Source organism: Patagioenas fasciata, chromosome 30, assembly GCF_037038585.1.
Source record: "Patagioenas fasciata isolate bPatFas1 chromosome 30, bPatFas1.hap1, whole genome shotgun sequence".
Classification (NCBI taxonomy): Eukaryota; Metazoa; Chordata; class Aves; order Columbiformes; family Columbidae; genus Patagioenas; species Patagioenas fasciata.
Genome location: NC_092549.1, coordinates 2,328,125 through 2,347,137, shown reverse-complemented (window position 1 = coordinate 2,347,137; position 19,013 = coordinate 2,328,125). Strand labels below are relative to the sequence as shown.

Here is a 19,013-nt window from a genome sequence, read left to right as displayed (position 1 = left end):
GAGACTTCTATGGGAACCCCCATGGGGCCTACCCAACCCCGGTACTACCCCCCCGCCACAGTGACCCCCATGGGCCCCCCTGCCGCTGGGACACGCCCTTGCAAGGGGGTCCCCAAAGGGAGCCCACACCAAGAGACACCTCCACATAGGGACCCCTATAGGGCCCTGGGACCCCCATAGGTCCCCATAGGGTCCCCCACAGGTCCCTCCATAGGGCCCTCCTAGCTCTGGGACACCCCCTCACCCACATGGGGACCCCTATAGGTCTCTGGAACCCCCCCTCACCTGCAAAGGACTCTCCCAGCACTGAGACCCCCCAAGTGGGGCCTCCACAGGGCCCTGGGACCCCCCTGCACCCCCACAGGGCCAACAGGGCTGGTACCCCCCCAGCCCCCTATAGAGAACCCCATAGGACCCACTGCCACTAGGACCCCCCCTTCACACCCACATAGGGATCTCATCGGGTCTCCAGCCCTGGGACCCCCCTGACCCACACAAGAATCCCCGGGATGCGGGGGGGCCGGGTGCTGGGCACAACCAGCCCTGGGGCGGGTGGGTGCTGGGGGGCACTCAGCCCCCCATGTGCCCCCCAGCTGCGGCCATGAGGCGGCGGGGGGAGCGGGCGCCCAAGGAGAAGGTGGTGGCGGCGGAGGAGGAGGCGAAGGGCGCGGGGAGGAAGGCCGAGCAGGGCGCAGGTGAGCGCGGCCCCACCAGTGGGTGGGGGGCTGCGGGGGGGTCCCCGTCATGCCCGTGTCCCCCGCCCGCAGAGGAATACCAGTGCACCGGGCTCCTGGAGCAGGACTTCCCCGAGCTCTGCGCCCGCTCTGGCATCGCCGGCATCCCCAGAGTCACCCTCCGGCCACCCCCGAGCTTCCCCGAGGATGGTGAGCGGTGGGGGGCACCGCATGGGGGGTGCGTGTTGGGGGGTGTGGGTGCTGCTGAGCCCCCCGCCCCATCCCGTCCCGCAGAGGAGCCCGCGGAGCCGACGCTGCCCGAGACCCTCGCCCGCATCCAGCGCAAGTTCAGCCTCTTCCAGCCCTGCATCCAGGTGGTGCGGGAGCCCGAGGACCCGCGCGGCGTCCGCGGGATCTTCCTGCGAGGTGGGGCCTGGGGACCCCCCCAGCACCCATGGACCCGCCGGACCCCCCTGCACCCTCACGCGGCCAACAGGGCTGGGACCTCCCCCCAGGAAGACCTCCATATGGATACCATGGGGCCCACCCAACCCCTACAGAGACCCCCATAGGGACCCTGTTCATCCGCCCCCAGGGATCCCCATTGCGTCCCCAGCGCTCTTGGGGGGAAACAGCAGCGTTTGGGGGTTCACCCATCACGCGTCCGCGCTCCCCCCGTCTCCGCAGGCTGGAAGATCGAGGAGGAGATGCTGGGGGTGCTGAGCCAGTGCCTGCCCGCCCTGGCCGGGCTGCAGGCCGTGCAGTGAGTGCGGGCAGGGCCGGGGACAGGGACCCCCCCGGGGCCGCCCGTCACCTCCCCTGACGCCCGCTGTCCCCCCGCAGCCTCTGGAAGGTCGGGCTGACGGAGCAGCTGCTCCCGGCGCTGGCGGCGCTGCTGGCGCGCTGCCCTCGCCTCCGGTACGAGGGGCACTGCTCATCAGCACTAACTGGGGAAGGGGGTGCTGCGGAGGGTGGTTAATTGGGGGGGGGTCTCTGCAGGACGCTCAGCCTGGAGGGGAACCCCTTGCCTGAGCCCGCCTTCCATGTGCTCATGGGGAGCGACAGCACGTGAGTGGGAACCGGGTTGTGAGCGGGACCCGGGTGGTGTCCCTGAGGTGTCCCCAAGGTGTCCCTGAGGTGTCCCCAAGGTGTCCCTGAGGTGTCCCCGAGCTGTCCCTGAGGTGTCCGCAAGGTGTCCCTGAGGTGTCCCCGAGCTGTCCCTGAGGTGTCCCCAAGGTGTCCCTGAGGTGTCCCCAAGGTGTCCCTGAGCTGTCCCCAACATGTCCCTGAGGTGTCCCCAAGGTGTCCCTGAGGTGTCTCCGGGGTATTCCCGAGGTGCCCCTGAGGTGTCCCTGAGGTGTCCCCAACGTGTTCCTGAGGTGTCCCCGAGATGCCCATGAGATGTGCCCGAGATGTCACTGAGGTGTCCCCAAGATGTCCCCGAGGTGTCCCTGAGGTGTCCCTGAGGCGTCCCCGAGATGTACCTGAGATGTCCCCAAGATGGCCCTGAGGTGTCCCCAAGGTGTCCCTGAGGTGTCTCCAAAGTGTCCTCGAGGTGTCCCCAAGGTGTCCCTCAGATGTCCCCGAGGTGTCCCTCAGGTGTCCCCGAGATGTTGCTGAGGTGTCCTCGAGGTATTCCCGAGGTGTCCCTGAGGTGTCCTTGAGGTGTCACTGAGGTGTCCCCAAGCTCTCCCTGAGATGTCCTCGAGGTGTCCCCGAGGCGTCCTCAAGGTGTCCCTGAGGTGTCCCTGAGGTGTCCCCAAGATGTCCCTGAGGTTTCCCCGAGATGTCCCCGAGCTGTCCCTGAGGTGTCCCCGAGGTATTCCCGAGGTGTCCCTGAGCTGTCCCCAAGGTGTCCCTGAGGTGCCCCCGTGGTGTCCCCGAGCTGTCCCTGAGGTGTCCTGAAGTGTTCCCGAGCTGTCCCTGAGGTGTCCCCGAGCTGTCCCCAAGGTGTCCCTGAGATGTCCCTCAGGTGTCCCAAAGCTCTCCCTGAGATGTCCTCAAGGTGTCCCTGAGGTGTCCCTGAGATGTCCCTGAGGTTTCCCCAAGATGTCCCTGAGGTGTCCCCGAGGTATTCCTGAGGTGTCCCTGAGCTGTCCTCAAGGTGTCCCTGAGGTGTCGCTGAGGTGTCCCCAAGGTGTCCCCAAGATGTCCCTTAGGTGTCCCCGAGCTGTCCTTGAGATGTCCCCGAGGTGTCCCCAAGATGTCCCTGAGATGTCCCCGAGGTGTCCCCAAGGTGTCCCTGAGATGTCCCTGAGGTGTCCCCGAGCTGTCCCTGAGGTGTCCCCGAGCTGTCCCCAAGGTGTCCCTGAGGTGTCGCCGAGGTGTCCCTGAGATGTCCCTCAGGTGTCCCCAAGCTCTCCCTGAGCTGTCCCCAAGGTGTCCCTCAGGTGTCCCCGAGGTGTCCCCAAGGTGTCCTTGAGATGTCCCTGAGGTGTCCCCGAGGTGCTGCCGCGGTGTCCCCCAGCAGCCCCACCCCGCCGGCTCCCCCAGGCTGGTTCACCTCTCTCTGCGCAACAACGGCATCGGGGACGCGGGCGCGCGGCTCATCGGGCAGAGCCTGTCCCGCCCCGGCTCCGCCAACCGCAGCCTGGCCTCGCTGGTGCTCAGCTTCAACCGCATCTCGGACCTGGGCGCCAGCCACATCGCCGAGGTGGGCGCCGGGGCGGGGGGGGCTCCGGGTGCCCCCGCGCCCCTCACCCAGCCCCTCGTGCCCCCCAGGGCCTGCGCCTCAACCGCTCGCTGCTCTCGCTGTCCTTGGCCAACAACAACATCGGCGACGCGGGGGCCGCCCGGCTCGCTAAGGTGGGTGCCCCCCCCAACTTTGGGGTGCGCGGGGCCCGATCCTGCGCTGACCCCCCCCGCCCCCCCGGTGCTGTGCAGGTGCTGGGGCCGTTCGCGCTGACGCACACGGAGGTGGTGGAGCGGCGGCGGCTGCTCCTGGCGGAGGCTCAGGGCCGGTGCCACGCGGTGAGACCCCCACCCCTGTTCTCAGTGGGGTCCATTCCCTCCCCACCCCCGGGGAAGGTTGGGGGGTGCGGCGCCCTGATCCCCCCCGTGTTCCCCAGACCTCAAAGGAGCCCGAGAGCTGGAGCAAACGCCCCTCCAGCCAGAGCACCGGCACCGGCCCCGAGAAGCTGCCCCTGGGCAAGCACGGCAAAGCCCCCACCAAGAAGAAGGTGAGGGGGGGGGTGGACAGGGCCCTGCCTCAGTTTCCCCACCGTCCCACCTTCGTGGTGGGGGGCAGGCGGGGGCGCTGCAGCCGCTGCGTTGCAGGAGATGCCGCGGAAGGACGAGGCCAGACCGGCAAGGAAGGGTGAGCGAGGGGCTGATGGGCTGGGGGCCTGGGGGGGCCATGCTGGCTCAGCTCCCTCCCCTCCCGGCAGCACCGGAACCCAGAGGCGCCCGCGGCCGAGAGTTGAGGTCGAGCACCCAGGAGAAGCCGAGCTCAGAGGTGGGGACATGGGGGGACGGGGGTACCCGACTTGGGGGCCCACACTCCCTCACGGTCCCCCCCACCTCAAGGTGCTGGATGCGGCCGAGCCGCTGCACCCGCTGCTGCAGGAGGCGCGGGAGCACCGGGGCAGCGTCGTCCTGCCGGGGAACCGCGCGCTGCTCAACCTCAACCTCACCTGTGAGCCAGGGCGGGGGTCCCTTGTCCCCACCGCCCCCCCCGCCCCGGCTTGTCCCCAACCCCCCCGTCCCTCTGCAGACAACCGTGTCACCGAGCGCGGCCTCGGCGCCTTCGTGGCGGCGCTGGAGGGGCAGCGGCAGCAGAGGCTGAAGGGGCTGGGGCAGCAGGGGCTGCGCTGCCTGTCCCTGGAGGTGAGCGGGGCGGTGGGGCCGGCGCTGCTGTGGGGCAGCACTGCTGTGGGGCGGCATTGCTGTGGGGCGGCATTGCTGTGGGGCGGCATTGCTGTGGGGCGGCGTTGTTGTGGGGTTGCATTGCTGAGGGCTGGCGTTGTTATTGGGCCGGTGTTGCCACCAGGCACATGGTGGGGCCGGCATTACCGTGGGGCTGGCATTGCTATGGGGCTGGCATTGCTATGGGGCTGGCACGGCTGTGGGACTGGCATGGCCGTGGGGTGGTGTCACCACAGGGCTGGCATTGCCGTGGGGCTGGTATCGCTGTGGGGTGGCATTGTCAGGGGGCTGGTGTTGCCACAGGGCACATGGTGTGGCTGGCATCACCGTGGGGCTGGCATTGCCATGGGGCTGGCATGGCTGTGGGACTGGCATCACTGTGGGGTTGGTATCGCTGTGGGGTGCTATTGTCATGGGCTGGTGTTACCACTGGGCACATGGTGGGGCTGGCATCACCGTGGGGCTGGCATTGCCGTGGGGTGGCATTGCTGTGGTGTTGGCATCGCTGTGGGGTGGCGTCACCGCAGGGCTGGCATTGCCATGGGGCTGGTATCGCTGTGGGGTGGCATTGTCATGGGACTGGTGTTGCCACCAGGCACATGGTGGGGCTGGCATCACCATGGGGCTGGCATCACTGTGGGGCTGGCATTGCTATGGGGCTGGCATGGCTGAGACCGGCATTGCCATGGGGCTGGCATGGCTGTGAGACTGGCATTGCCATGGGGCTGGCATCACTGTGGGGCTGGCATCACCATGGGTTTGGCATCACCATGGGGCCACCATCCCCATGGGGTTGGCGGTGCCATGGGGCTGGCAGTACCATGGGTCTGGCATCACCGTGGGGCTGGCACCACCATGGGGCTGGCATTGACATGGTGCCACCATCACTATGGGGCTGGTGGTGCCATGGGTCTGGCATTGCCAAGGGACCACCATCACTGTGGGGCTGGTGGTGCCATGGGTCCACTGTGGGGCTGGCGGTGCCATGGGTCTGCCGTGGGGCTGGCGGTGCCATGGGTCTGGCATTGCCAAGGGGCCACCATCACCGTGGGGCTGGTGGTGCCATGGGTCCCCTGTGGGGCTGGCGGTGCCATGGGTCCGCCGTGGGGCTGGCGGTGCCATGGGTCCGTCATGGGGCTGGCGGTGCCATGGGTCCCCTGTGGGGCTGGCGGTGCCATGGGTCCGCCGTGGGGCTGGCGGTGCCATGGGTCCGTCATGGGGCTGGCGGTGCCATGGGTCGCCTGTGGGGCTGGCGGTACCATGGGTCTGGCATTGCCAAGGGGCCACCATCACCGTGGGGCTGGCGGTGCCATGGGTCGCCTGTGGGGCTGGCGGTGCCATGGGGCTGGCATTGCCAAGGGGCCACCATCACCGTGGGGCTGGCGGTGCCATGGGTCGCCTGTGGGGCTGGCGGTGCCATGGGGCTGGCATTGCCATAGTGCCACCATCACCATGGGGCTGGTGGTGCCATGGGTCCGCTGTGGGGCTGGCGGTGCCATGGGTCCCCTGTGGGGCTGGCGGTGCCATGGGTCCGCCGTGGGGCTGGTGGTGCCATGGGTCCGTTGTGGGGCTGGCGGTGCCATGGGTCCCCTGTGGGGCTGGTGGTGCCATGGGTCCCCTGTGGGGCTGGCGGTGCCATGGGTCCGTCATGGGGCTGGCGGTGCCATGGGTCCCCTGTGGGGCTGGCGGTGCCATGGGTCCGCCGTGGGGCTGGCGGTGCCATGGGTCCCCTGTGGGGCTGGTGGTGCCATGGGTCTGGCATTGCCATAGTGCCACCATCACCATGGGGCTGGCGGTGCCATGGGTCCGCCGTGGGGCTGGTGGTGCCATGGGTCCCCTGTGGGGCTGGCGGTGCCATGGGTCCGTCGTGGCCGCGGCGCTGCCACCGCCACCGCTCCCCGCAGAGGAACCGCATCCCCCCGGACAGCCCGGCGCTGGCGCGGCTGCGGGAGCTGCTCCCGCCGGACGCCCTCCCCGGAGCCCCCCAGGAAGAGCAGGAGGGGGGGGCGTGACCCCCCGGAGCCCCAAGGAGACCTCGAACCTCCCCTTATTTTTTAAGGAAAGCAATAAACCCTTTACCGCGGAAATGAGAACAGAGCCGATGCCACAGCCTGGAACAGCAGCCGCTCGGTCGTGGCTCTATTATATATAATATATATATCAGACCCCCCAGCGCTGACCCCGCCACAACACCCGGGTGGGGGGCACGGGGGGGACGCGTCCCGGCCTTTGCCCTGGCCCCCCCTCGGGTCACCGATTGTCACCAGTGGTCACCGGGGGGGGGAACCCAGTGCTGGGGGCGTCCCCGCTGCCCCCCGGCCGCGGCGGGCAGGCTGGGGGGGCCGCGGGGGTTATTTACAGGAGGGGGGGCACGTACGTACATATTTATAGGCGGGGGGAGCCGGGGGGGCCGCAGCACGGAGAGGAACAGAACAAAGTGCATTTATACAGACTAGATCCAGCTCTCGCGGCCGGGGGGGGCACGGGGGGGCCGAGCCGGGGCTGCCATGCGGGGGGGTGAGGGGGGGTCTGGCTGCCGGCCCTGCTGGACCCTGCTCCCTCCTGCCGGCCGAAGCCCCCGGCGGTCCGGGGGGGCTCCCGCAGCTGCCGGCATGGGGGGAGACACAGAGGGGCTGTCGGGCAGCGCCCCGGCTCCGAGTGACGCTGGGGGGGTGACCCCCCCTTCCCCACTAAAGGCCGGCGTCACCAGAGGGGTCCTCGGCCAGGGGGGCTCGGGAGCCTGGAAGAGATGGGGACATCAGAGAGTGACAGAGGGTGAGGGGTTGAAGCGGAACCTCCTGTGTTCCAGTTTGCAGCCATTGCCCCTTGTCCTGTCACTGGTGTCACCCAGCAGAGCCTGGCTCCATCCTCCTGACACTGCCCCTTTCCATCTTGATCCCCAGCAATGAGTCCCCCCTCAGTCTCCTCTTCTCCAGCTCCAGAGCCCCAGCTCCCTCAGCCTTTCCTCACACGGGAGATGCTCCACTCCCTCCAGCATCTTGGTGGCTGCGCTGGACTCTCTCCAGCAGTTCCCTGTCCTTCTGGAGCTGAGGGGCCACAACTGGACACAATATCCCAGGTGTGGTCTCCCCAGGGCAGAGCAGAGGGGCAGGAGAACCTCTCTGACCCACTGAGCACCCCCTTCTAACCCACCCCAGGTCCCATTGGCTTCCTGGCCACAAGGGCCCAGTGCTGGCTCATGCTCACCCTGCTGGCCCCAGGACCCCCAGCTCCCTTTTCACTGCTCCAACAGCTCATTCCCAACTTACACTGGAACCTGGAGATGGGGCTGAGGGGATGTGGGGGACACACGAGGGGCTGGGGGGGCACAGGACTCACCGGGGGCGTTGGCGGCAGGACCCTGCAGGCACCGCAGGGCGCGGGACAAGGGGCTGTCCCCATCAGGGCTGGGGGGCCGCTGTGCCCACCCGTCCGCCTGTGGGGCCGAGCCCCCCGAGGAGGTGACGTCGGCCGGGGCGCTGCCCCCCAGCGAGCGCAGCAGCTGCCGGTGCGCTGATTCCAGAGCCTGGGGGGGCCAGGACACAGGGTGAGAGGCGGTGAGGACAATCTCCCTGCTCTGACACCCCAATGGGAGCCCCCACCCCTTTCTTCCCCAGTTTGGGGGGTCTCACCTTCAGCCTGTTGAGCTTCAGCGTCAGCTGCTCGATGGTGCGGAAGATGAGGTCCACGTCGCGGGGGGGGGCCGGGGGGGCCGGGAAGCCCTCGGGGGGGCTGGGCCGGGCGGGGGGGGGCGGGGGGGGTCCCGCGGGCATGCTGACGTAGAAGTAGTTGCCTGCAGGGGGGAGCAGCGTTAGAACCGGGGGGTTGGGACATCCGTGGGTGCTGGTGGCCCTGGGGGTGCTGCCCAGGCAGGGGACAGCGGGTCATGTCCCTTTGCGGACTGATCCGGCCACAGAGCCATTTCCAGCTTGCTCGAGGTAACAACATCAGGACAGTGACACTGGGTGTCCTCAGCCACGGGGACAGGCCTCAGGGACACGGTGCCCCCACAAGGGACACTCATTCCAAGTGACAGTGTCCCCCCTGCCAGGGACTTGTGTCCCCCTAGAGGACACAGCTTCTGTCAAGGGACATGGGGACATCACCCCTGATGGGGACATGGGGACCCCCTGCCAGGTCTGGGGACCGGGATGGGGGGGTCTCTTTACCATCTACATTAGCTCCGCCTCCTTCCTGCAGCTCAGTTTCTGATTGGCTGCTGCCTGGCGAGGGCGTGGCCTCCTTAGCACCCTCCGCCTGGGCTGTGCACCCCAAAAAAAGAGGGGGGGAGGGAGAGGGGTGAGCAGGACCCGCCACCGGCACCCAGCACCAGCACCCAGTACCAGCACCCATCAGCATCCAGCATCCCACCACCAGCACCCCAAGACCAGCACCCACCAACAGCACCCCAACATCAGCACCCACCACCAGCACCCATCAGCATCCAGCATCTCACCACCAGCACCCCAAACTGGCACCCACCAGCACCACAAGACCACCATGCCTCAGCACCCCACCACCACAGCACCCATCAGCATCCAGCATCCCACCACCAGCACCCCAACACCAGCACCCATGAGCCCCCACACCCCTGGGGTGCACACAGGAGGGGGGGTTCACCCTTGGCCCCCTTGATCCAGCTCAGCCAAGAGGGGAGCGACACCCCCAACCCCAGCCAGGGGCAGGTCAGGGACAGCAGGGGGTCCCCAGCACCCATCCCTGCCTATCCAAGGACCCCCCCCATCACCCTGGTACCTTTCCGGACGACTTTGTAGCCGCTTGGCTCCTCAGCAGCCGGACCCGGCTCCTCCCGGCTGGACGGGGGGGTCGTGTCCTCGGTGGCGCCCAGGGGCTCTCCCAGCACCTCCTGGGACGCCGAGTCCTGGCTGGACAGCACCGAGTCCCAGGCCTGGCTGCTCCCCCCGGCCACCGACGGCGTGGGTGTCACATCGTCCTCGGGTTCCGCGTCCCGGCCGGGCAGGAGCCTCCGCAGGATCAGGAGCCGCAGGTTTTCCACTGCGGTACAATCAGGGAATCATTTGGGCTGGAAAAGCCCCTCAAGATCATCGAGTCCAACCATTCCCCACCCTGTCCCTGCCCCGTGTCCTGAGAACCTCATGTCCGTCTGTCCAGCCCTCCAGGGATGGTGACTCCAGCACTGCCCTGGGCAGCCTGTTCAATGCCCCACAGCCCTTTGGGGAAGAAATTGTTCCTAAATCCAACCTCAACCTCCCCTGGGCAACTTGAGGCCGTTTCCTCTGCTCCTGGCGCTTGTTCCTGGGGAGCAGAGCCCGACCCCCCTGGCTCCAAGCTCCTTTCAGGCAGTTCAGAGATCAGAAGGTCTCCCCTCAGCTCCTGTTCTCCAGCTGAACCCCCAGCTCCCTCAGCCGCTCCATCACCCTTGTGCTCCAGCCCCTCAACAGCTCCGTTCCCTTCTCTCCACTCGTTCCAGCACCTCAAGGCCTTTCTTGGTGTGAGGGGCCCAAAACTGCCCCCAGGATTCACGGTGTGTGGGTGGGTGTGAGGTTTGGGTGCCCCCCTGCACTCACCATCCTCCAGTGCCGCCTCTGCCAGCCCCTCCATGTCGCCGGGTCCTGGCAGCAGCAGGTGTGTTGGGGGCCCTGACCGCTCGGCCCGGGGGGTGCCAGGTGCCCCCAGGTCGGTCCCCACGGGCAGGGGGGCTGCGGGCGGCTCTTCATCCTCCTCCTCCGCCTCGCTGCTCGCCGGCTCCCCCAGCAGCGCCGGGGGCTGCTCCTCGCCCAGGAGCACAGCGGGATTGTCGTGGGCTGCAGGAAGAAGGGGAGAGCTCAGCGTTGAGCCCGTGGCTCAGAGACGGGCAGGGGGGCACGCGGGGGCTCACCTGAGCAGCTCTCCTCGGGCTCGGGCTCCGCGCTGGAGCTGGTGCCTCGGGACAGCACGGGGGACACGTCGGGGTCCTGTAAAACCAGACTGCGGGGACGGGGACAGCACGTCAGGACACGGGCAGGAGCCGGGGGCGCAGGGGGAGCACCCACCCCAGGGCACAAGGTGCCAGACACCCCCGGAGTCCCCAGGGAACCTGCCCTGCAGTGGGAGAATCCGTGTCCCCCGAGTCTCCAGAGAGACCCAGTAGCATGCTGGCCCCAGCCCCAGTACAGCACTGGGTTATTGCCCCAGTTCCCAGTTCAGCACTGGGTTATTGCCCCAGATCCCAGTACAGCACTGGATTAGGACCCCAGTCCCCAGTACAGCACTGGTTTAGGGCCCCAGTTCCCAGTACAGCACTGGGTTAGGGCCCTGGTTCCCAGTACAGCACTGGGTTATTGCCCCAGTCTCCAGTACAGCACTGGGTTATTGCCATAGTTCCCAGTACAGCACTGGTTTAGGGCCCCAGTTCCCAGTATAGCACTGCGTTAGGGCCCCAGTTCCCAGTACAGCGCTGGTTTAGGGCCCCAGCCCCAGTACAGCACTGGGTTATTGCCCCAGACCCCAGTACAGTGCTGGTTTAAGGCCCCAGCCCCAGTTCCCAGTACAGCACTGGTTTAGGGCCCCAGTTCCCAGTACAGCACTGGGTTATTGCCCCAGTTCCCAGTACAGCACTGGGTTAGGGCCCCGGTTCCCAGTACAGCACTGGGTTAGGGCCCTGGTTCCCAGTACAGCACTGGGTTATTGCCCCAGTTCCCAGTACAGCACTGGGTTATTGCCCCAGTTCCCAGTACAGCACTGGTTTAGGGCCCCAGTTCCCAGTACAGCACTGGGTTATTGCCCCAGTCCTCAGTACAGCACTGGGTTAGGGCCCCAGTTCCCAGTACAGCACTGGGTTAGGGCCCCAGTTCCCAGTACAGCACTGGGTTATTGCCCCAGTCCTCAGTACAGCACTGGGTTAGGGCCCCAGTTCCCAGTACAGCACTGGGTTAGGGCCCCAGTTCCCAGTACAGCACTGGGTTATTGCCCCAGTTCCCAGTACAGCACTGGGTTATTGCCCCAGTCCTCAGTACAGCACTGGGTTATTGCCCCAGTTCCCAGTACAGCACTGGGTCAGGGCCCTGGCTCCCAGCAAGCGCCGCGCTGCTCACCTGGAGGGTGCCGCACGGGTGGGCTCTGGCGTCCGGCGCTTGGCGGGGAAGGTGACGTTCCTGGTGGCGCTCTGCACGGCCTCCTCCAGCCGCTCCATCCACCTGCCCGGCCAGGACACCCTCAGCAGCTCCCCGGGGGGGTCTGCACCCCCAGATCCCCCAGGCAGACGCTGCCCCTCACCACCCGTGTCCATCCTGCTGAGCCTTACGTGTTTTTCTCGGAGGACGTCAGCGCCACCAGCTCGTAAATCTGGGGTCCCAGCTCTGACGTGCAGATGATGAAAAGGGCTCGTTTATCTGGGGGGGAGAACAGGGAAGGTCGGGATGTGGTGGGGGCGCTGACCTGACCCACTGTCACCAGTGCCGCCAGGGTGGGACGTGGCTGGAGGACACTGGGTCCCGCCAGCCCCCGCCGCTTCTCGGCGGTCCCCGTCGCTACCTGTGGCCACGGAGCGGATGAGCAGCGCGTTGAGCTTGAGGACGGGGCTGAAGCTCTGCTTGTTGTCTGAGGAGCCCAGCGCGGTTTTGCTGTGGCATTTGAGCACCAGTTTCTCATCCTGCTTCTGGAGCAGCACCAAGAGGTCCTCGAGGAGCAGCACGTGCAGGTCTGCGGCAGAGAAGTCAGAGAACCATGGAATCAGAACCATTTTGGTTGGAAAAGCCCCTCAAGATCAAGTCCAACCATTCCCCCACCCCTGTCCCTGCCCCATGTCCTGAGAACCTCATGTCCGTCTGTCCAGCCCTCCAGGGATGGTGACTCCAGCACTGCCCTGGGCAGCCTGTTCAATGCCCCAACTGTTCCAATTGTTCCCAAGATCCAACCTCAACAGCCAGGAGGGACAACGGCCCCACGGATGTGGCAATGAGGGGCTAAGGGGGTCGCTGTAAAGCTGCTGGTGCTGGGGACAAAATGCCCACGTCTTGGGGGATGCTGAGGATGCAGGGGGAGGTCTCCCAGTTCTCCCAATTCTCCCAGTTCTCCCAGTACGGGGCGGTGGGGAAGGTCCATACCCACAGTCTTGTCCTTGCCGATGCGCCAGGTGAGCGGCCCCTCGTGGATCATGCGCCGGGATGTGAGGTCCAGGCTCTGCAGAAGCCAAGGGGTGGTAAGCGTGGGCCGGGCAGCCCCCACAAGCCTTCCAGCACCCCCGGGGAGCTGGGGTTACCTTGAACTCGGCGGCCAGCGGGTTGCTGGTCCTCTCCAGCGAGGTGGTGTCCAGGCGTTTCTGGTAACCTTCCAGCCGGTGCCGGTTCTCCGCTCGTTTCACGGCCTCATTGACGTACTTGAGGATGTCCCGGCACTGGTCCCGCGCCCGGCACAGCTTCTCGTGCTCCGAGGTGCCCGCTGCCGCCGCAGGGAGCACGGTCAGTGGCGGCCGGAGGGGACCGCGCTGTCCCCATCCCGCTGCGACGGGCTCCCCGACAGCCCAGGCACCGAACGCCACTGGCCCAGAGCTCCCTGAGGATAAGAGGGAGGTTTTCCCACCCCCAGAACCCCCCGGGTTGGGCTCTTTGTGCTGGAAAAGCAGCACATCCTCCCCACCACCCTGGGAGGCACAAATCCCACGGCGGGAAGCGAAGGACGGGCTTGAGACGGGAACACAAAACCCTGAGGACAACTCCAAGTGCCCTCCACTCCGTACCCTCGGTGTGCTTGATGATGTTCTCCAGCAGCAGTGGGTACTTGGTCAGGCGCTGCATTTCAGAGATGATCAAGTCCTTGAGCTGCAGGCGTCGGCACTGCGGATTGCTTTCCGCTTCCTGGGGTGCGGGGAAGAGGGGATGAGCCCCGAGGGGGGATCGGGGGGAGCCACGGGGGTTTCGGGGTGAAGAACAGCCCAGGAGAGGGACAGACCTGCATGAAGATCTGGAAACGGGTCTCCTTGCGCTGCTTGGTTTTGATCAGCTCCAGGGCGATGGATTGGTACGAGCAGAAGTCGGCAGCGACCTGCTCGATCTCCTCTTTGGCCAGGCCGTCAAACTGTGTGGGTGGGGGGGAGAACTGCGCTCAGGGACCCCCCAGGCTTGGCCCTGAGTCTCTGTGACAGTGGGGTCACCTCCACCACCCCTTGAAAACGCCAGCCCCTCCGTGCTGGGGGACAAAAAGATGCCCCTGGGGTCCCCTTACCCGAGACAGCATGAGATCCCCAATTTCCTTGATGATTGGTCCTTCTTCCCGGAGCTTCTTCATGGATTCGGAGAGAGAATCTGCACGAGGACATGAAAGCCAGACTGAAGGTGACGGGGGTGCCAGGGCCACCCGCCGTGCGTTCGGGGAAGCACCCGCATGCCCCAAAGGGTCCCCAAGAGCCAGATGGGCTTCAATGGCTTTGTGTCAAGGAGTGTGACACCCAAAGTGCGTCCTGCGGGTGTCCCAGACAGGGGTGTTTGCAGAGCCCAGCGAAAACAGGCTCTGGATTTCTCCCAGGAGAGGGAAAGGAGAGGAGGGAGCGGTGATGCCGTCAGTGGGACCACTCGGAACGGTGGGTGACAACACAGGAGCCCCCGGCAGCCGCGCGCCACCCTCTGCTCCCACCGCAGGGACAGCAGGATCCACGCGGGAAGAGGCTTACTGTGGATTTCAATCAGGTCGGGGAGGTTGGGGAAGAGGAGCGCCAGCTCTTCCCGGGACAGCAGGCTCTCCTTCTTCATCCGCTGGTAGAAAAGGAGGTCGAGGACTCGGAGGATGCGGAGGTGAGACCCTTCGGTGGCAAAGAGCTCTGCGCGGAAGGCACAGGGGTGGAGAAGCGCCCCGGAGAGCCCCGCGGCGCTGGGCCGCGCAGCCGGGGGTCCCTCGCGTCCCCGGGGTGCCCCGTGCTCCTCACCGTTGATCACCTCTTGCCGATCGATCTCCTTCTGCGGCAGGTTGGCCACCAGCTCCCGGCTGACCGTGTGCTGCCAGTTCTGGGCGTCCAGCTCGGGCTCCAGGTCGGAGAGCTGGCCCTGCTCGTCCTCCAGCAGATGGGGAAGGAAGGGATCCACGCCAAAACCCAGGTTGGGCGACTCGATGCTCCTGGGAGAGTGAAAAGGCGGCGGTGGGAGTAACTCCGCAGCCACCCGCGTCCGGCCAGCCCACCCCCCAGCGCTCCCAGCACGGCCAATATCTACCTGGGCCCTATTTCGGCTTGAACCAGGGGCCTTCGGCACAAGAAGTACAAGCCTCTGACTCTCGAGCTAAAAGCCTAGGTCCCCCAGCAGACATTACATAGGTCCTTTAAGCTCCTGTGGGAGACACAAGGGAACAGAGGTGCCCCCTCGCCCCAGGAGGATGGAGAACTACGGGGGGATCTGCGGGGACCCCCTCCCAGGGCAGCCCTGGCCATCGCCTCCCCCTGTGCTCTCTCAAGACTCACTGACGGGGAGGGGAATGCTAAGAAGGCACAACTGGAGCCCCCTGAGCCCCAAAGCGGGGGCACGGCCCCGGCGCACCCCTACTGACCCTCCTGCTCTGTAGGTAGCCCCCCTGGAGCCCCTCGGCGCAGTAGAGACGGCGGAGAGCGCGGCTGAGCCACTCACCTGCGGCCCATCTTCGGCGTGTACGGGGGGGTGGGATTTTCCAGCGACCTGGGGAGGGATGGCACAGTCACCCTCGTGTCCCGTCAGCCTGGTCCCCCCTCCTCCCTTCGCCGTACCCCACGGGGCACCGTTCCCATAAGACATGGGTCCAGCGCTACCACGGTTTGGGGCGGAATTGGGGATTACACCCCAATTTGTATTGTTGTCCCCTGGGCAAGCTCTGTGGGCACCTGGGTGACGCGGGGCCGCAAACACCCTGTCCTGCATGGCCTCGACCCCCAGGCTGAGCAAAAGCTTTCCCAAGAGCCAGTGTTTCATTTTCCAGACCCTTAAGGCCAAATACACCCAAGGGAACCCAGTTCTCCCCGCATGGCGTCTCCCACCTCGTGGACAGGCTGGACGCGGAGGACGACGCCGACTGGTGCAGCCTGGTGGCCTCGGCCGCCGCGTCCATGTCCACGTCGCTGCGGGAGCGCGGCACGTTGTCCGCCTTCCGCGACTTCTTCATCTCCTCCCGGCCTTTCAGGCTCTCCGAGCGGCCCAGCTTGACTTCGGCACGGGAACTGCGGCGAGAAGACAAAGCCAAGAATAGGCTGAGCCTGGTAGGACAGGGAGGGTGCCCCCGTGGGTGTGAACCCCCCAAAATGTGCCGCGGGACCCCCGCGCGCTCCCCTACCCCACCTGTCTGACTCCAGCAGGTCCTCGGGGAAGCTGCCGGTGGAGAGGCGCTGGGCGCCGGGCTCCTGGCTCTCGTAATGCTGGTTGTTCTCAAAGTGCTGGATGATGTTCCTCACATTGCCGGGTTTGACTGCTGGGGCAAAAGCAGAGCCTCGGTGAGACGGGGCTGCGGGACAGCGCGGCCGTCTGTCCGTGCGCGTCTGTCCGTGCGGCACCACCAGCCCGGGCTGCGCAGGTGAAGGTGCTGGTGGCATCGTGGCCATTACCGAGTTGGTTTTCCCACAGCCGGGATGCCCAGGATGGACAACCAGCCATGGCGGGCACCCCAAGTCCCCACTGCACCCGTCTGAGCCCACCCCTGTGCGGAGGAACCTTGAGGAAGGGGGGGTAAAATAAAACGAAGCGCATGAGGTGAATGGCAAACAAAAGAAAAGGCCTTTTACCTTCAACGGGGGACAAAGGGACATGAAATGCTGAAAGGAAAGAAAACAAAAATGAGATGTCAAATCAATCCCGCACTTCGGCAACGAAGGAGGTGGTGGCTAACGGCATGAGAACGGAAAGCAGAAAGGGAGGAACACGCACACGTGTGCACACACACACACACACACACACACGGGTGGACAAGAGGAAACGGCCTCAAGTTGTGCCAGGGGAGGCTGAGGTTGGATTTAGGAACAATTTCTTCCCCAAAGGGCTGTGGGGCATTGAACAGGCTGCCCAGGGCAGTGCTGGAGTCACCATCCCTGGAGGGTTGGACAGACGGACATGAGGTTCTCAGGACATGGGGCAGGGACAGGGGTGGGTTATGGTTGGACTCCATGGTCTGGAGGGACCTTCAAAGACCATCCAGTCATGGGCAGAGACATCTCCAATAGAACAGGGACATCCAACCAGACCAGGGACATCCCAAATCAGACCAGAGACGACCAACCAGATCAGGTTGCTCAGAGCCACATCCAACCCAACTTTGGGTGTTCTCAGGGATGGGGCATCAACCACCTCCCTGGGCAACCTGGGCCAGAGTCTCCCCACCCTCAGCATCACAAATAGAGATTGGAGATGGGATCTTGGGGAACAATTTCTTCCCCAAAGGGCTGTGGGGCATTGAACAGGCTGCCCAGGGCAGTGCTGGAGTCACCATCCCTGGAGGGTTGGACAGACGGACATGAGGTTCTCAGGACATGGCGTGGGGAATGGTTGGACTCTTGATCCTGAGGGGCTTTCCCAACCAAAGGGATTCTGTGATTCTCTGTGCACACACTTGCCCTCCATGGCCGCCGGGAGCTCCTGCGCTGTGGCACTTTAAGAACCACAGGATAGGGCACAGATTTTGGGGTGAGTTCAGCTCAGCTCCTGTCCTGCTCCCCTCAAAGCCACGTGGGAGTGTGGACGGTTGAGACAACAGGTTTCCCACGAGCGGCTGGAGAAGAGCAGAGCGTGGCTGATGACAAGTGCCTGTTACTGGGTGACAGGGGGTCCCATGGGTGCCAAAGGCCACCTGACGGCCCCAGGTATGGCACAGATGCCCTGCAGGCACCAGGGGGGCTGCGGATACAACCTCCAGAAGACCCCAAGACTCACTGCTCTGGGAGATTTTGGGCTTCCCAATGTACTTGAGGATGGGGTTGCGCTTCTTGTCTTCAACAGCATCCTTGTCCTTCTTTGTGCTGCTGCTCTGTTGGGACAGAATCCCAGAATGTGAGGGGTTGAAGGGCCCTGGGAAGCTCATCCAGTGCAATCCCCCCGGAGCAGGAACACCCAGCTGAGGTTCCACAGGAAGGGGTCCAGGGGGTTTGAATGTCTGCAGAGAAGGAGACTCCACAACCTCCCTGGGCAGCCTGGGCCAGGCTCTGCCACCCTCACCCCCAACAAGTTGCTTCTCATCTTCCAGCGGAACCTCCTGTGTTCCAGTTTGCACCCATTGCCCCTTGTCCTGTCACTGGTGTCACCCAGCAGAGCCTGGCTCCATCCTCCTGACACTGCCCCTTTCCATCTTGATCCCCAGCAATGAGTCCCCCCTCAGTCTCCTCTTCTCCAGCTCCAGAGCCCCAGCTCCCTCAGCCTTTCCTCACACGGGAGATGCTCCACTCCCTCCAGCATCTTGGTGGCTGCGCTGGACTCTCTCCAGCAGTTCCCTGTCCTTCTGGAGCTGAGGGGCCACAACTGGACACAATATTCCAGGGGTGGTCTCCCCAGGGCAGAGCAGAGGGGCAGGAGAACCTCTCTGACCCACTGAGCACCCCCTTCTAACCCAGCCCAGGTCCCATTGGCTTCCTGGCCACAAGGGCCCAGTGCTGGCTCATGCTCACCCTGCTGTCCCCAGGACCCCCAGCTCCCTTTTCACTGCTCCAACAGCTCATTCCCAACTTACACTGGAACCTTGAGACCTGAGAGGAGCGCTGCTAAAAACCCGTGTCACCGCGTGGGCCCCGAGGTGACCCCAACCCTGACCGCGCTGGCTGAACGCCGCTGGCGCCAGGATCCTGCATCAAGAGCCTGGCCCTGGGGCAGAGCACAAGGTTGTAACCACGCCACCCACCTTCTTGGCCTTGGGGAAGAAGGGCAGCCACTTGTCCCTGTCCGGGAGGGACGGTGCCTTCTCCCCGGCGCCGGCCACGCGGGGCTCGCGGCTGCGGATGCCGGTGTGGCTCATGTAGGTGCTGAGGGCGAAGGCCATGGGGGAGCTGCAAGAGAGGAGAGCGTGGGGCTGGAGATGGGACACCGGGATGGGCTCTGCAGCTGGGGAGGTCATGGGGGAGGCCTGGACATCCTGAGGGGCTCTGGGGAGGATGGGGGTCCAACCCTCACCAGAGGACACCCAGGCAGGGATGCAGGCAAATGGGAAGGGACGAAAGGTAAGGAGCAGTTTGAGGGGGTGAGTTGGTGGTGGGGAGGGGGCTGGAAGTGTTTCCCCATCCCAGGGCCAGCCTGGGGACACGTGTGGCACTGGAGAGGGTGCTGGAGGCCGGCAGGGAAGGGGACGCTCATGCGCCTGCGCTCCTCTTGCCTCTCAGCCCTCCCATGAGGACACTCGCACTGCGCCCCGGGGCCACTCACCTCCTGTCCTCCTCGTATTTTGACCTGGAGGGAGAGATATTGAGGGATAAAAGAGCTTGTTTGGAACAGAATCCTCCCCCGAGTCTTACATCTCCCCCCTGCCCCTCGCTGCAACCCCAGCCTGCTCCGAACTCTCCTTCCCACCCCCAGTGGCGAACGAGCGGAG

General features: G+C 65.4%; 2 protein-coding genes across 9 annotated transcripts in view; one reads left to right on the top strand and one right to left on the bottom strand.

The window, feature by feature from the left end:
• Positions 1–594: 594 nt before the first annotated feature.
• Positions 595–6,617, top strand: LRRC71 (leucine rich repeat containing 71). Its single transcript, XM_065857956.2, has 15 exons — positions 595–695; positions 768–884; positions 969–1,100; positions 1,362–1,437; positions 1,518–1,592; positions 1,674–1,742; positions 3,168–3,327; positions 3,396–3,479; positions 3,558–3,644; positions 3,743–3,853; positions 3,951–3,990; positions 4,061–4,128; positions 4,200–4,308; positions 4,387–4,499; positions 6,443–6,617. The coding sequence occupies exons 1-15, from the start codon at positions 602–604 to the stop codon at positions 6,548–6,550; spliced, it is 1,443 nt and encodes a 480-aa protein (XP_065714028.1). The 5' UTR covers positions 595–601; the 3' UTR covers positions 6,551–6,617.
• A 32-nt stretch (positions 6,618–6,649) lies between these two features.
• ARHGEF11 (Rho guanine nucleotide exchange factor 11) overlaps positions 6,650–19,013 on the bottom strand; it is a 29,478-nt gene continuing 17,114 nt past the window's right edge. For 2 of the 8 annotated variants that reach the window (XM_071800340.1, XM_071800341.1), the window contains exons 18-41: positions 18,848–18,871; positions 18,330–18,474; positions 17,372–17,465; positions 16,231–16,260; positions 15,791–15,917; positions 15,493–15,672; positions 15,110–15,157; positions 14,419–14,606; positions 14,167–14,313; positions 13,722–13,801; positions 13,449–13,574; positions 13,237–13,354; positions 12,760–12,938; positions 12,605–12,680; positions 12,033–12,200; positions 11,803–11,890; positions 11,594–11,695; positions 10,399–10,487; positions 10,088–10,324; positions 9,294–9,554; positions 8,708–8,800; positions 8,171–8,331; positions 7,878–8,064; positions 6,650–7,278 (exon numbers count right to left, since the gene is read on the bottom strand). In XM_071800340.1, the coding sequence (XP_071656441.1) occupies positions 7,229–7,278; positions 7,878–8,064; positions 8,171–8,331; positions 8,708–8,800; positions 9,294–9,554; positions 10,088–10,324; positions 10,399–10,487; positions 11,594–11,695; positions 11,803–11,890; positions 12,033–12,200; positions 12,605–12,680; positions 12,760–12,938; positions 13,237–13,354; positions 13,449–13,574; positions 13,722–13,801; positions 14,167–14,313; positions 14,419–14,606; positions 15,110–15,157; positions 15,493–15,672; positions 15,791–15,917; positions 16,231–16,260; positions 17,372–17,465; positions 18,330–18,474; positions 18,848–18,871 (2,998 nt within the window). In that variant the 3' untranslated portion in view covers positions 6,650–7,228. Of the gene's footprint in view, positions 7,279–7,877; positions 8,065–8,170; positions 8,332–8,707; positions 8,801–9,293; positions 9,555–10,087; positions 10,325–10,398; positions 10,488–11,593; positions 11,696–11,802; positions 11,891–12,032; positions 12,201–12,604; positions 12,681–12,759; positions 12,939–13,236; positions 13,355–13,448; positions 13,575–13,721; positions 13,802–14,166; positions 14,314–14,418; positions 14,607–15,109; positions 15,158–15,492; positions 15,673–15,790; positions 15,921–16,230; positions 16,261–17,371; positions 17,466–18,329; positions 18,475–18,847; positions 18,872–19,013 lie in introns of all 8 variants that reach the window. The other 6 variants (XM_071800339.1, XM_065857844.2, XM_071800342.1 and 3 more) reach the window with 4 other exon arrangements.